Raw genomic sequence first — 15,645 nt, forward strand, 5'->3', positions numbered from 1 at the left:
AATAACTGTGCTGAAACCTTGCTGGTCAGAGCTGGGACCTGGCACGTGGTTTTCAGTCTGATTTCCAAAGAAACCAGGTGTGTGCCTCCACTCTGCCACCCTGTGCCTCCGCCCATCCCACTCTTAGTGATTTTTTTTTCTGCCAAAACAACTTTTCCCACCAAGCCACCTTTTGAAGGCCATGCTGGCAGCTCAGCCCTTAAAAGACATCAGAGACTCCCCCATTATCACTACTAGCCTGCTCGCTGTGCTCTCCAGACACGCTTCACCCACATCCTCAACCTGTGTGTCCGGCCATTTCCTTCAAGCCCCGTGGCCACCCGAAACCACTGCCCTTGGTCACCGCATAGGTGATGCCAAATTGTGTGACCAGCCGATGTTCCCAGGTCCATTTGCAGGTGGAGGCCCCCCCGGCACCCGGGTAGGCTTGCACAGCTCCCCCCACTCCCTCCCCGCACATCTGGGCAGCTGTGCCCGCCAGCAGCGTCTCGCGTGGTGCTCCCCGTTTCGCCCCGACAGCGCGCTGACATCAGCGCGGCTTCCTGCCCGCCGGCACTGCCGCGCCGCGCGCTCGCCCCGTACCCCCACAGCCCCACACCGCGGGGCGACGAGCCCCCGGGACCCCTTGAAACCACCCCCCTGACAGCCAGCACCATGGAGTCGGTGGCTCTCTACAGCTTCCAGGCGACAGAAAAGGATGAGCTGCCCTTTCACAAAGGGGACACCCTGAAGGTACGAGGGCGGCAGAGTCATCAGCCATGGGGGGAGGATCACTAGCCATGGAGGGGGTCATTAGCCATGGAGGGGGTCACTAGCCATGGAGGGGGTCACTAGCCATGGAGGGGGTTGGATGCTGCTGCTTTGGGGAACAGGGTGGGCACATGGCATGGGATGACACCCACTTGCTTTCACTGCAAGAGATTTTGTTGCCTCTTTGGGGCTTTCCGTGGAGTGTAATGAGCCATCTCTGAGGGTTTTGGGGTGCGGAGCATCATCCCCAGCAGCAGTGGGCACCCCTTGTCTGTGCCACCTGCCACACCTCCAGAGAGGTCCCAACTGGGATGAGGCATGTGGCTTCCCTGGCCACAGGTGCCACAAGCTGTGCTCTGTGGCAGTCCCCCAGGGCTGGAACACACTTTCCCTTCCCCACGGAGGCATTGCGGGGGGGGGGGGGGGTGTGCAGGGACGCAGCAGCAGGGAGCATGTTCCCAAAGCCCCACCCAGGCTCTGGCATTGGGACGGGCTCTCAGATGCCACCCTGGCATCCCAGAAAGTTTCAGGCGGACTTAAAACATCCCCAGGGGACTGAAGCCCTGCGGTGGGGGCGAGGGCACCCCCACCCTGCCACGCTGCCTGGCCACTCGCCCTTCTTTGAGGGGCTGATGCCACGATGCCGGCAGCTCCTCCTGGACCCCCGGCACCCAGCAGCCCCCCAGGTGCAGCCAGCCCCGGGGAGGGTGAGGCCATGTCCCGGCTGTACCCCAGCACCCTAAACCCACTGTGCCCGTCCCTGTCTCCCCGATGTGTTTTCCCCACAGCCCCAGTGTCGTGCCTCGGGGTTTCGGATCCTGTTTTCACAGCTGTGCCGGCCCCCGGGCCCCTGCGTGGGAGGCTGGAAAATGGTGTCGCGCGGAAGCGGGTGTCAGCACCCCTGTTCACGCTGGGGTGCTTCCTCCCACAGAGAACACAGCTACCACTGCCCCGAAGGGACACGAGGGTCTGACTGCCACCCCAGTTCCTCCAGAGACAGTGTTTACCCTTTTCCCTGGCCAGGGATTTGGGGTAATGCCAAGCACCCCCCCAGCTGCCAGCACCCGTGGTGAGCCAGACCAGCCACAAGCCGAGGAGGGCTGGGGGGAGCAGTCAGCTCTGTACAGATGCCCCCAAACACCCCCAAACCATGTCGCTTTTGTCAGAGCCCCCTTTTTCTCAGATTTCAGTGGGGGATGTGGGGTCTGGGGCAGCAGTGGGGGTCCCACTTAGCCCCTCTCCCAGTAGAACAGCAGCTGGGCTGACACTCCCTGCTCCTCCCTCCCACCTTAGATCCTCAATATGGAAGATGACCAGAACTGGTACAAGGCTGAGCTGTACGGCTGTGAGGGCTTTGTCCCCAAAAACTACATCAAGGTCAAGCCACACCCGTAAGTATCATCTCATCACACAAAGAAAGGGGGCTCAAAGCCCAGCGCTGGTAGCACCCACCAGCGCCAGGACATCCTCTCCCACCACCCAGGCAGCGATCTCAGAGGTGCATCCCGATGCCCAAAGGTGTGCCACGAGTCCCACATGTGGGGAAACTGAGTCACAGAGCAATGGGGTCTGCCTGCCAGGTCACTCTGCCATTGCCACCACAGCCAGAGGGGACAGGAGGCAGCAGCATGCCCGTCTACCCCCAACATGCAGAAATTCAACCTTCACACCAGGCTGCCCGCTAAATAAATGATAATTGGGGAACAACAAAGCGTTATGGGATTACAACTGCATTAGACACAATCCTATTACTGTGTTATTAAAGCCCAGTGTAATCCATCCCTGTTTTAACCTGTGTTTTATGTATCATTATCCCCTGGTAAATCACATTTAAATGCCATAGCAAAACCTGCTCGGGGCTGTGGCTGGGGAGCAGGAACACGCAAGCTCGGGGCAGCCCGGGGCAGATCCCGTTGCCTCTCTGGCTTCGGTTAGCAAGCCGGGACGGGCGAGATGCAGCCTCTTCCATGCAGCACCTGGAGGGTTCACGCTGGGAGATGCTCTGTGCTAAAGTCCCTGGCTGATCGTTCATGGGGCAATTTTAAGAGGTAGCAGAAGGTGTCCCTGGCCTGCGGCTCCCAAATACACGGGCGCAGCCTTGGCAGAGACGGGAGATGGGGACTCTGCCCTTCCACATTTGGCAGCTGCCAGCAACACAGGCAGGAAGGGTTTTATCCCGTCATGGAGAGTTTTCTGCTCTGCAAACCTCCTGTAATACCTGGCAGGACTGTTCTCACAGGGGCCCATGGGACATGCGGGGAGTGGGAAGGACAGGCAGCAAAGTGGTGGACGAGGCATGTGATTGTGGCGAGCCGGGTGACAGGATGCGGTCGCGGCTGTTGGCGATGCTGCGCTCACCCTGTGGACGAGGCAGCTCCCGCAGCACCCTGCGCCGCCCCCGCCCAGAATGCGCTGTGGCAAACTATGGGGGGCAAGGGGAAGGGAGAAACCTCTGCAAGGGGGTCGCAATGCTGTGGGGAGCCCAACGTGGACCCTCCTCCTGACAGCACCGGGGCTCTTAAGGTGCCTCCATCATCTGGGGTGGGGATGCGGCGCTGGGGTGTCCCCGGGTGCCCACACGGCTGAGCCCAGTGCCCCTCGCAGGTGGTACGCGGGCAGGATCTCCCGGCATCTGGCAGAGGAGCAGCTCCTCAAACGCAAGCACCTGGGAGCCTTCCTGATCCGCGACAGCGAGAGCGCCCCGGGGGAATTCTCCATCTCTGTCAAGTAAGTGGCCGTGGGACACGGATGGACGCGCGGTGGGATGGGCAGGGGTCCACCACAGCCCCTGTTTTCGGGGACCATCAGGCCACCCTCGTGCCTGCTCCCTGCCACGGTGCTGGGGAAGGGGTGAGCACCCTGCCCTGCCCAGGACACCTCGAAGGGGTGGAGCCATGTCCCCAACACATCCAGGCGCAGGGTCTTCCTCTCCTTCAGCCTCGCCCTCCACCTCCATCCCTGCTGCTTCCTGCTCCCTGCCTGCACAGCTGGGCTGCATCGCTGCCTCACCCGGGGTCCCTCACTGGGGTGCCCCGAAATACAGCCATGTGGGTAGTGATGGGGCTGGGCCAAGCTGCAAGCACAGCCCAGGCGATGTGGCCTGGAGGAAGGAGTTGCCCCCAGCATCCCCGGGGATGAAGGGACGCAGCACCCCAATGCCACACGGGTGATGATTTTGGCACTGAAGGCAGCATGCCAACAGGCAGAGCCTCCCCTCGGGCCTCTCACCCCATTGCTGCCCCTTCCATGCCCAGGGCCAGGGTAGCAGGAGCCAGCCTCAGGCCAGACAGGCACTTTCTCACGCTGCTAATCTCTAATTAAGCGTTTTAAGGAGGTTCTTGCCTATAATGAAAGGGAACTGTGTTCTGCCATGCGTCACCAGCGTGGCCAGGTTCCCTGCCCCTGCCCGGGGCAACGGCGGGTCCCTGCAGCGGCCCCGTGCCAGCCCTGCAGAGCAGCCAACCCCAACACCGAGGGGGTGCCAACATGGGGGGCTGGCAAAGGAAATCTCAGGCTGCCCCCTCCTCCTGCGGCTTAGGGGTCCCCGGGGGCACAGGGGATTTGGGAGCCTGAGCCCAGGCTTTGCAGTCTCCTCCCCAGCTGAGACCTGCAGCTCTCATCACACTTCCTTCACATGTGGCCCCTGTTTGCTCCCTGGACAAGGCTGCCTGTCCTACGCGTGGCTAGCAGGCTGCCAGCTCTGAGCCCACAGGCATCCCACTGTGCTGAGCTTCAGCTGCATGTGGGGTGAGCTGTGGCGGGTCTCAGCTGCGGGTCTGGGTTGTTACCGTGCTGGGGACCCCTCTCCTGCTGCCTCAGCATCAGGGCCAGGAGTGACCCCAAGTGCCACCATCACCCTGGCATGGCAGGATGGGTGCAGTGGGACCCGTGGGGCCCACCCAGCACCCCCTGGGCTTTGTCCACGATGCTGGAAGGGAGTCTGGGTGCTGCCAGCATCCTGGGGCTGGGGTAATGTCTGTCCTCCTTCTGCAGCTACGGGCAGCACGTCCAGCACTTCAAGGTGCTCAGGGAGAGAAATGGCAAATATTTCCTCTGGGAGGAAAAGTTCAATTCCCTCAACGAGCTGGTGGATTTCTACAGGACAACCACCATCGCCAAAAAGCACCAGATCTTCCTCTGGGATGAGGATCAGACCCAGGAGGTACCGTCAGGGGATGGGGCCATGGGGACGTGCAGGGCTGGGGTGTGGGGTGATAGCACGGCCCATGTCTGATCCACCTTTGGGATTCCTCATCACTCCCCTGGTACCAGAGCTGCCACCACCACGCTGGTTCATGGGGAAACTGAGGCAACGGGACCGGCCCACAGGTCAGCAGCGCTGCCACAATCTCGCTTCGCCCCTGACTGTGCTTGCAGGGAGGCGTCATGGGGCTTCAGCTGCCAGGGGACGGGAATTTCCTCCTGCCTCAACTTTTCCTGCCCCTCCCCGGCAGCCACAGGATGCTGGCAATGGCTGAGAAACAGCAGAGAGGGACAAAATGGAGGAAAGCAGAGACTGGTTCCAGGGCACGGGCTGCCCACTGTCCTCAGGCAAAGCATCCTGGGGCTCTGGTCCCAAACCCCTGTATGAGCCTCCCTCAAAGCTCAGCTCCCCCCTCAGCTGCCGTGTCCCCGCAGAAGGGGACAGGGACATCCCAGGTGCCCTGCTGGCACTTGGCCCTGCACTCAGGCTCAGCTCAAGGCAGGGTGCAACAGCCTGAGACAGGCAGCTCTTCGGGGAAGCTGGCAGGGTGGAGAAAAGCTACCGGCGCAGCTTGGCAGGGCAGGGCAGGGCAGGGCAGCTCGCCCTGGGCCCATGCCATGGTCCCTTGGGCCAGGGGCGATGCCCAGGGCGGGTGGCAGAGCCCAACCAGCTCGATACGGGGCTCAGCCAGCTCCAGGCACGCTCCAGCAAAGCTGAGCCCTGAGGTGGTGGTTTGAGGAAGCGAAACTGGGCCCTGGGAGCTGGGCTGGGGGAGGCTTTGGCACCCAGATGGACCTGGGAAGGAGAAAAATGCCAGCTGCCTCCGAGGGGTAGGGATCCCCTGGGCACCCATCTCAGCTCTCCCAGGCAGCAGGAAGAGGGAGCCCTGGGGTGCTCCCCTGCAACCCAGCTCTGCCACGCACCCAGGGCTGTCCCCAGCCCTCTGACTCTTTCCATTACAGAATGGCCCTGGTCCCCATCTCTCATCCTCAAAGCAGGTACCCCAGGTACCTCCACACCCTCTATGCTCTGCCCGCCCCCCACCAGACTGTCCCTCACCACGCACTGGAGCAGCATCCCCCTCACACTGGGGACTCGGGCAGTGCAGGTCGGTGCAGGGGGGCTGGCAGATGGGGGGCACCTCTCCCCTCACCAACCCCTGCCCTTGACTTTCCTCCAGGTGAGGAGACCCAAATTTGTGCAAGCCCAGTTTGACTTCTCGGCCCACGATGGCTCCCACCTGACCTTCCTCCGCGGGGACATCATTGAGGTCCTGGACTGCCCCGATCCCAACTGGTGGCAGGGGAAGATCTACGGGCGCGTCGGCCTCTTCCCCCGCAACTACGTCCATCCCATCCGCAAGTGAGCTTCTGCCAGCACTGCGGGGAGGACCACGGCCCTCGCTGCCCCCCAGTCTCTCCCGGAGCTGCTTTGTGCCTGCACGCGGACTGCACGTCCCTCTGTCCCCACGGATGGTGCCTGTCCCCATGCCGGGCTGCTGACACGCACAGTCCCAACGTGGGCCATGCTGGAGGTAGAAGCCAGGTTGGTGGTGATCCCCATCCAGGGGCTGCCTGGCTCCGGCACCCCAAAACATCAGCGACAGCTCCCCCGACCCAGGAAACCTCCACCACCCCCAGCCCAGGCATGGCCTCTGGCTGCAGGCCGGCAGCGGTGCTCCCCAGGGAGGGAGCACAGAGCCTTCAACAAGAGCCAGAAAAACTTTTCCAGAGCCACAACCTGGCAGGGTGACAGTAACAGAGAGGACAAGCATGTGCACCCCAAACCAGAGCCTGGAAGCGAAGCCCCGGCTCCGAGGGGTGCTGCAGGCAGCCAGGATGTAGCCGGGCTCGGTAACTCCACAGAGGGGGTGCTGGGGCTCAGGGCGCTGGGGGAAGGCTGATCCAGCAGGATTTTAGTCCTGCAGGTGCTGTTCACAGCTGCAAATTGTGGCTTTTATATTATTTTTTTATTTAGAGCTAGTAAAATGTGTTTGGGTGACACCCTCGAGCGCGGCTGGTCCTTTTCCACCACCACCATGGTGGTCCCATGGCCACGCTCAGGCACCTGCTGCTTTGCTGTGGTTTTGCTTCCCCTTCAGCCCCTATTCACCCACCCCAATACCTCTCCACAGACCCCTCCCAGGGGAATCACTGCCCCCACAAATTCCACACACACACACGCCTCACAGCCCCCTGGGACACACTCAGAGACCACGGCGCTGAGAACGCCCAGCTCATCGCACCAGTGGATTTAAACATCCCACATCCCAAATGTGACAAATAAAAACTGTATCACCCAAATCCCCATTTCTCCCCCCCTCCCCAGGGACTGGCAGGCTGCTAGGCAAAATAGGCATAGCAGAAAATATTGACACACATCAGGACAACGGCGTTGATGCCACAGATGTGGGCCCAGAAGGGGGGCTCTGTGGTGTCCTTGAGGGCCATGGCCGGGGGTCCCTCGGCCTTTGATGGCTGCTGGCTGCCTGGCGTGGCTGAAGAGGGACCTGGCACAGAAAGAGTGTGAGTGCGGGGGACAAAGAGCTGTGGGGATCAGCCGCCTCCTGGCAGGTGGCACAGCCACGGGGAAACTGAGGCACAGGTCATCCTGCTGCCTGTTAAAAGCAGGGAGTGGGGGGCACTGAAGATGCCACCACATCCAGACACCCCTGAGGACACCCACTCACCGTCGGGGGGTCCCTCGGATGTGCCATCCATGGAAGGCTGGGGGGGCTCCTGCGAGAGGGTCCACCAGGTGAGATCCTTTAGCTAAAAACCAGGGTGAGATTTGATGAGAAAACACCCCCAGGCCAGACTACCCCCATGGGGACCCCCCTTGCGGAGCTTGGGGTGCAACCGGGTGACATCAATGTCTCCAGCCGAGGAGCTCTGGTGGGTGGGCACAGACGTGGGGACCAGGGTGAGGGGTCCCGAGTGCCATGCTCACCCTGGCTGGAGGTGGCGGGGGGGTCAGCAGGCTGCCCCCCACCACCATGGCGCCCGTGGCAGTGCCCAGCAGCACGGCGAAGTGCAGGTAGTGGATGTCAGTGAGCAGCCAGGGCCGCTGGTCGGGGACCCCACAGCGGGGCGGGGGGTACGCCAGCTCCAGCCCCATCCTGGCCAGCCCCAGCGCCAGCCCCGCCATCAGGCCCCAGAAAGCTCCCTGCAAAGAAAAGGTCCGTGAGGGGGTGGCCGGCGTGGGGGGACAGTCACCCTACAGAGGGGACAAACACACACACACCCCCAGGCAGCTGCTCCCTGTTGAGCAGCCCTGGCGTGTTGGGACAGCACCCCCAGCCCAAACCTGCACTGCCTCCGCAGGGGGTGTCCCCTGCCAGCCCCATCGGCCCATGCCACACTTGGTGGCCATGCATGGCAGCACCTGCCACCTCCTCCTCCTCCTCTTCATACCAGCCACCCACCAGCTCCCTGGGGAAACACCAGCCAGGCCTGGTTCCTCTCCCCAGCCCCTCCAGCATCGCCTCCCCCTTTCCTCCCCTCAACCCCCTGAGCCGTGCTGGGTCCCCAGAAGCAGGGTGGGCAGGGAGGTGTTGGCACCACCACGTGTCCCCAGGCCATCCCCAGGGCCACCCAGGTCATGTACCTGCTCATTAGCTCGGGGCCAGAAGACAGCCAGGACGAAGACGGCGGTGACGGGAGGAGCTAGGTAGCTGGTGACAGCCTGGATGTAGACATAGAGCTGGCCACCACTGGAGCTCTGCAGGATGGGGATCCAGACCACGCTGAGGGCCACCAGCACCACTGTGACCACCCTGCGATGCGGTGCAGGGTGATGTTCCTGTCCCACCTGCATCTCCTTGCACCCACAGCATCACCATGGCGGTGGGGGGGGGTCCCTGAGGTCAGGGCTTGAGTCCCAGCACTGGCACAGAAGAGTTGGCCGGGGGATGCAGGAGGATGCGAGCCACCGAGTGACATCGCCAGGGCTGTGGAGGATTCTAATTATGACAGTTCCATCTCCATCCTGGGCAGAGGAGCGCTCCCCAGGCCTGGGGGCTGCTAAGTTAGATCCCCCCCCATGGTGAATCAGCAGGCAATGGGCACTTCTGCTATGAAAAGCCCTGAGTCGCAGAGGCTGGGTGCTCTGGCCAGATTTGGGTGATGCTCTCAGCACCCCTGTGCCTGGCCAAAGCACCCAGCTGAGAGCTGGGGACATGGGTTGAGCTGCCCCGTGCTCAGCTCCCCCTGGCCAGACTGCGAGGGAGGGGTGCGTTTGTCCCCCAGCACCACCCTGTCCCCATCCTTGCCCAAAGCCCAGGCACACCCTGCAGCATCACTCTCCTCCAAAGCAAGAGTTGTTGGCCAGATCCCAGCTTTTTGGGCCCAATCTGAGCAGGCAGGCTGGGCAGGACATGTCCTGAAAGCCGACGTATTTATAGCTCAGCCTGGCTTGTTTACAGCTTCTCAGAATTACCTACATTTCCATCTGTTCATCTCGGAAAGCAGAAGTAGAAAAAAATTTAAAAAAAAAAAGCTATCAAAGCATCTCTAGACAGAGCCCCCACTGCCTGCCTGGTACTTTGGAAAGAGGAAGCAGCCTGAGCGTAAAACGCACACCCTGACCTAAGGGGTAGGAGAAAACCCCCTATGTTCGGTAGGTCTTCAAGCCACAGAGGATGCATAAAGGTCATGAGAAAAATGCAGGAGTGTCTGAGCATGGTGGTGGCCTGGCAGTGCCTGGTGGCCGTGCCCCCCTCCACATGCAGCCCAAGGTGGGGATCGGGGCAGAGATGGAGGGCAGAGCGATGCACAGCCTGCCACCGGGCCTGGGGGTATTGGGGAGGATTGGGTGTTCTCGCCATCGCCTCGGCACAAGAGCACACATCAAACACCTGCAGGAATTTCCAGCCAGGCAGTAGGAGCTCAAATCCCAGGTCGAGCAACCTGTAACTCTCTCCGGTCCCGCAAGCAAATCCCTTCCCTCCCTGCGCTGAGCCGGACGGGGCATCCCCACCCTGGCAGGTCCTGCGGGGTGGCTGGGACCCCCTGCACAGCTACTCAGAAATAACCCCAAGCCAGTTGTCCCTGCGCTGGCGAGTAGGAAATCCTCAAACTTGCAGCTTAAACAGCTGTATTTTTCCTTTCCAAAACATTTATCGTTTGCTATATCCCTGTGGGGCCGTACAGCACCCTGCCTGCAAGTCACCCGGTGCGCTAACGAACCGCCTGGGATGGACTTCGCAGTGGCTCCCACCCCGGGGGGGCAAAGCCCTTCGCAAATACTCATTAACCATCCTCAGGAAAGCTCTCCGGCGTTATTACACCCTCTGTCACCAGCACCGAAGCTGGGTCAGAGAGGGGTGAGGCAGGCCCTTGAGACAAGCACCCCGCTTCCCAGCGGGGAGCCGTGCAGGACCACAGTTGCCCAGGATCGCTGCCCATGCCCTTCCCACCCTCCCGAGATGGAGGACGCCAAGAAATGGCTGCTCCTGGAGCTGCCGGGCCAGCCAACCCTCCGCGCAGCCCCAGCGCAGCCCAGCCAAAGCCCTGACCCAGATTCCCTCCTTGTTATTGTCTGCCCCGCGCCGAGGACACTCCCCGCGCACCCCGGCACCCCGGCAGCGCGCCGGGGCATTCCCCAGCGCTGACTCTGCCGCCCCGAGCGCGGCACCGCGGGCAGGTTCCTGGGCTCCCCGCCGGCACCCCCCTTCCCCTGGGAGCAGCCGGGGCATGTGCGGGCAACGCTGCCCTTTGCCACCCGGCGAAGGTCCCCCCGTGGCGCTTTGCTTGTGACCTTGGCGAGGACCAGCCGCCGGCTTCCCCGGGGGAAGGGGCTGGAGGCAGCGAGGCTTCGTGCCAGGCACAGCCCTGCCCCTCCAAACACCCCCAACACCCCGTCTGCCTTTCCAGCGCTTTCATAAGTCAAATAATCCAAGCGCTTGTTTCCCTTTCATAAACCAGACTGAGCACAGGCACTTTGCAGGCTCCCGGGCACCAAAGGTAGATCACAGAGGGCTGGACCGGCCCCGCCAGTCTCCCCGAAACCCAGTCAGTCTCCCCGAAACCCCCAGTCTCTACCTTCCCACCAAGAGCAGCTCCCGCTCTCCAGCCCCCGGCCTCAGCTTCCTCCAGATGTCCATGGTGAAGAGGGTGCTGCTGCTGTTGAATATGGAGGTCAGGGATGACATGAGCGCGGCCATCATCACGGCGATCATCAGACCTCGCAGCCCTGGGGAAGAGAGGGACCGTCAGGGAGTGGCTGAACCGGAGGGGGATGGGATGGGATGGGATGGGATGGGATGGGACAACCCTGATGCTTCACCCAGGGGTAATGCCTCCCCCTCCACAGGCACACACTGGCATCTCCTCTACAGCAAGGATGGGGTTTGGGGACACCCTGGGATGCTGGGACCCTCAGCTGCCCCACAGTCACCCACATCCCTTGAACTCACTTTTTGGGGTCCCCTTGGAGGGGCTGCATGGGCTGTCCCACACACAAGCCTGCCCAGACCATCCATGGGGTCCCCCCCAACACCCGAGCTGCCACGGGGTGCAGGGGCAGCCTGGGGTGCATCAAAGCCCAGCACAGATGGAGACACCCCCTCCCACCCACCTACCGCTGGGCATCAGCTCGACCACCAGCTTGGGGTAGGCGATGTTGGAGCAGCCCACGGCGGCCCCGCAGACACGGGCGCACTCCTCGGGGTCCACGCAGGCCACGGTGTCTGGGGGACAGAGGCAGGTGAAGTTTCAAGACCCCTTGTGGTGCGAGGACCAGCCCAGCACCCCCTGGCACCCCATTCCACTGGGGCAGACATTGGCCCTTCACTATGGCCACGATGCCCAGACCTTGGCAGGGGACTGCGGGGAGAAGCAGGCAGCACAATCCACATAGAGACCCGCCTCTGCCTCCCCCCAGTCCCTTTCCCCCCCCGAGTCAGTCTCAACCCCGGCAGGATCCAGCCCAGCAGCATCACCCCCACCTCCCGCCGCCTCGCACCCAGCCCAGCTCCAGTCAGCGCTGCCCCCGCCAAGCCCTCCCCACATTAAAGACAGTGACAGCCACCCCGGGGTGGGACCTCCAGAACCAGGGCGGGACCCCGGCACCCGGGGCTACAGCCGGAGGCGGCAGAGCCCCACGGGCAGGTGCTGCCCGTCCCGTGCACGGGGCCAGGCGGGTTCATGCACCGTTGCGGCAATTACCTCCGCATGGGCAGCACCCAGCAGCTCCCTGGGCCGCGTGTGGCTGCTCGCCAGGACTGTCAACGCCCAATTATTTCTGTGTCTCAACGAGAGCTGAACCCCTTTTTTTATTGTTACGCTCATAAAATATTGAAATGGATGGAAATTAATGTCAGGCATAAATATGGATGGGCTGCCTGCCTCTCCGGCCTGCATCCTCCTGCCGAGGAGCACGGGGAGTAGCAGGGGTGATCCCTGCACATGGCTGGGAGCGTCATCTCGGTCCTCCTGCGTGGTGACCCCCGCCAAAGTGGGGTGCAGCCCTCAGCCCCCCAGTAGCAGCTGCTGGGGGAGGCAAACACCAGCTGGTAACACCCCAGGGCTCTCAGTAAAGGAGCGTGGGGTGCAATGTGGGGTGCGATGGGAGTGCGACACAGGGTGCAGGCAGCAGACCACAGGCAATGCTCAGCACATCCCAAGGTTGCTAAAAAAGCCCAGCCTGGGACGCCTTTACCCAGGGTTAGAGTCAGCGCCAGGGCTCCGGTGACTCTGTCCTCCAGCAACTGTGAGTAAAGCTGCCATCACCGCTCTGTGCCTCAGTTTCCTCCTCTCTAAAACACCATGTTCTGCACGGCTCCATGCAAATAGCTGGCTGCTGGCAGGTGGAAGATGCTCCAGAGGGCAAAGCAGCGTCTGGGTGTTATGGCCCAGCCAAAACGCCCACCCCAAGGCTCAGCTCTGCCACTGAACCCCTCGGTGGGACCGGTGAGTGTGCGGCAAGCTGGAGTCAAGCCCAACCGGGCAGCCAGAGCCCCTGAGCCGGGAGCAGAGCCCAGCGTCGTACCCTGCTGCCTTGCTTTGTCATTAGGCCCTCTCCTAAAGATGGGAAATTAATTAGGAGCTTGTAATTAATGCTTCCATCTGCAGTCGGGAGGAGCCGGCCCCGGTGCCGGCTGCAGGAGTGAGGCCATGTCTGCACCAGGTGCTGCTTGTCCGGCTGGGTCAGCCCGGGGCGGCTGAGCGGGGACATCCGTGACGGCGGGGACCGACCTGCTCAGCCACAGCGACCTGTCGCTGCCAACAGGCAGGGGATTACAAAGGAGCTGCTGGCTTTTTCCCCGCGCCAGGGCTGCCCACAATTCAGGAGCTGAATTTGCCATGTGGGATGAAGACGATGGGGTCCCCTGTCCCCAGTACCCTGGGGCTCAGGTGATGGTGCAGGCGTGGGGCTCTGTGGTCCCATTCCCCCCCTCCGCCAGCACAGCGTAGGAGCCAGCCATGGCAGGATGGACGGGATGCCACGTTTATGCCACTGTGTAATAAATCATAAGCTCACACACCCCGCTAAAGAGCCCATAAATCTCCTTGCACAATAAAAACAGAGCTGGGGCAGCCGTCGGCAGCTGAGGTGGGTACAACCGCAGCACGCTCCAGCCACGCCATGAACACCCACACTCAATGCACCAGCCCCAATCTGGGGCATCTCCCAACCTGCCAGGGCTGGGCCACCCAAGGGGGGGACAACAACTGGGGATGAGGTCCCGGAGCTCCCCCATGGGTGCTGGCTGGGTGCTGGGTTCTGTCATGTTTGCTGTCCCAGATGTAACTCTATCAGCAAGTGGCCACCACTGCTTGCTCAGCAGGGCTGGGATTTCACCTAAAATACCTGGTTTTGTCTCCGCTGCACCCCTCACTGCCCAGGCCACGGTGTGGGAGTGACATCCAACCACTGAGAAAACCCCGTGGAGTCAGTACAGCCTTTCCATAAATTCATCAGCTCCATCTGAAAACACCGAACACTTCGCTCCTCGCCGTATTCTGATCCCAACACACAGCCATCACATCCCTGTGCTCTCCCCAGGCCCCACTGCCACCTCCTGCACACAACAGACCAGGGCTGGGCACAACCTGACGCATGATTTCACACCAGAGGATGGGCAGGGGGTGTGATTTTGCCAGCCTTTACTATGCACTCGCATAAACCCTTTTACTCCAGTGCAAGGGGAGAAAAGCCAGTGGTTCCCCTAAGCAGCCCGTTACTGTAACTTAAAGCTGAGTGGTATCGGCTCAGCCACAGCCACACTTTGAGAAAACTCCGCTGGAGTTTATCCCCTTTCTGTACATTTCTGACTCATCTTTTCTTCCAAATCCTTCCTGGGCTTGGCGCTTCACTGTGCCGTGAGCCCCGGCCAGGGACGGGCCAGCCGGGAAGCTTCATGGCCACTGTGTCTGCAGAAAGGAGAGCTTTGATGGCCGAGCACCCGGGCAGACTGGCGGCTTCGCCTCGGGAGCCTGACTCAAGCGGGGCTCTCATTTACATGGCTGTGAATCCAGATGAGCTGCACCAACGCGAGGGAGCGAGACACAGCCTCTGGCACTTTCCTTTTTTTTTTTTTTTGCATCGGTGCAAGAATCTGACCCCAATTCTTGAAATTCATCTTCATTTGAGTTTCCAAGGAAAAAGCTCCATGTTTCTGGCTTCTGAGCACCAACTGATGAATCCAGGATGGTTTTTCTGCCCATCTCCCAGTTACTAATGCAATCTGCCACAGCAATGTCTAGTGCCCTGACTGTGTCCATGCTGCAAACCTTGTGCCAAAGCAGAGGAGGGAATAGAATAGAATAGAATAGAATAGAATAGAATAGAATAGAATAGAATCATTTCAGTTGGAAGGGCCCTACAACGACCATCTAGTCCAACAGCCTGACCACTTCAGGGCTAACCAAAAGTTAAAATGTGGTATTAAGGGAGATTGTCCAAATGCCTCTTAAACACTGACAGGCTTAGGGCATTGACCACCTCTCTAGGAAGCCTGTTCCATGTTTGAACACCCTCTCAGTAAAGAAATGCTTCCTAATGTCCAGTCTAAACCCCTAATGTCCAGTCTAAACCCCCTGTGGTGCAGCTGTGAACCACTATGGCAGCTCTGACCTGGTGCTGCACCCTGGGACCCACCTGGGCTCCGAGCTCCCGCACTAGTCCAGGGGTCCTTGCCCTCGGCACAGGAGGGGTTAACCACGAGGCAATGCTGCTTTCCTGCAAAATATCGACTTAGCAGCTGACACAGCGGGAGAAAGGAGATTTCAGGGGAGATCCATTTGCTTTTTTAAAGGCAAACACCCCAAACCCTCCCCAGCCGCCCACCAACCTCTCGCACCTGCAGGGGGCTCTGGGGCCAGAGGTGTGAGGGCAGCATCAGCCGAAAGAGTTAATGTGCGGGCAGGGCCGGGAATGTGTGAAGGCAGCATGTGACTGCAGGTGGGGCAGGGCGGAGTGATGAATCACTCTTTTGCTTTTCCTCTTTTCACTTCTTGCTGTTACCTGTCTGGCCCCGGCACTGTGCGCTGGCAGGAGCCTGAAATAATCGACCAGGGCGATGCAGAAGCGGCCGACGGAGACGCTCGCTGCCGCGAAACCCACCGCTGACCCACTTCTCCAGGAACGATAACAACGGGCAGCGTTTGGGCTGAGAAATCCTGCTTTTCTCTGCCTTTATTAAGACGGGTTTTTTGCTCGTTTGTTTCCCACTTTTCATTTTATCTGGT

At 61.0% G+C, this 15,645-nt stretch overlaps 2 protein-coding genes across 7 annotated transcripts in view; one reads left to right on the forward strand and one right to left on the reverse strand.

The window, feature by feature from the left end:
* Window positions 1-654: 654 nt before the first annotated feature.
* On the forward strand, window positions 655-6,955 carry GRAP (GRB2 related adaptor protein). 4 transcript variants are annotated; one of them, XM_074919340.1, is made up of 5 exons: window positions 655-732; window positions 2,044-2,141; window positions 3,355-3,477; window positions 4,744-4,941; window positions 6,140-6,955. In XM_074919340.1, exons 1-5 carry the CDS (start codon window positions 655-657, stop codon window positions 6,318-6,320), a joined length of 678 nt encoding a protein of 225 aa, XP_074775441.1. In that variant the 3' UTR covers window positions 6,321-6,955. The 4 variants fall into 4 exon arrangements, with proteins under 4 accessions (XP_074775441.1, XP_074775443.1, XP_074775442.1 ...); XM_074919342.1 differs by having other exon boundaries at window positions 4,744-4,917; XM_074919341.1 differs by having other exon boundaries at window positions 4,744-4,912; window positions 6,135-6,955.
* A 341-nt stretch (window positions 6,956-7,296) lies between these two features.
* Window positions 7,297-15,645, reverse strand: part of SLC5A10 (solute carrier family 5 member 10) — a 39,872-nt gene continuing 31,523 nt past the window's right edge. For 2 of the 3 annotated variants that reach the window (XM_074918857.1, XM_074918856.1), the window contains 6 exons: window positions 11,535-11,642; window positions 10,996-11,146; window positions 8,561-8,729; window positions 7,904-8,119; window positions 7,644-7,725; window positions 7,297-7,382 (listed from right to left, as the gene is read on the reverse strand). In XM_074918857.1, the coding sequence (XP_074774958.1) occupies window positions 7,297-7,382; window positions 7,644-7,725; window positions 7,904-8,119; window positions 8,561-8,729; window positions 10,996-11,146; window positions 11,535-11,642 (812 nt within the window). The remainder of the gene's footprint in view (window positions 7,383-7,643; window positions 7,726-7,903; window positions 8,120-8,560; window positions 8,730-10,995; window positions 11,147-11,534; window positions 11,643-15,645) is intronic. The other variant, XM_074918858.1, reaches the window with a different exon arrangement.

The sequence above is a fragment of the Athene noctua genome, chromosome 15, assembly GCF_965140245.1.
Source record: "Athene noctua chromosome 15, bAthNoc1.hap1.1, whole genome shotgun sequence".
NCBI lineage: Eukaryota > Metazoa > Chordata > Aves > Strigiformes > Strigidae > Athene > Athene noctua.

Excerpts from the sequence above, each read along its gene's own strand:
- GRAP (XM_074919340.1), top strand. The coding sequence starts at position 655 with ATGGAGTCGGTGGCTCTCTACAGCTTCCAGGCGACAGAAAAGGATGAG. Across the intron at positions 3,478-4,743 it reads GAATTCTCCATCTCTGTCAA|CTACGGGCAGCACGTCCAGC; the intron begins GTAAGTGGCCGT and ends CTCCTTCTGCAG. Across the intron at positions 4,942-6,139 it reads GGGGATGGGGCCATGGGGAC|GAGACCCAAATTTGTGCAAG; the intron begins GTGCAGGGCTGG and ends CCTCCAGGTGAG.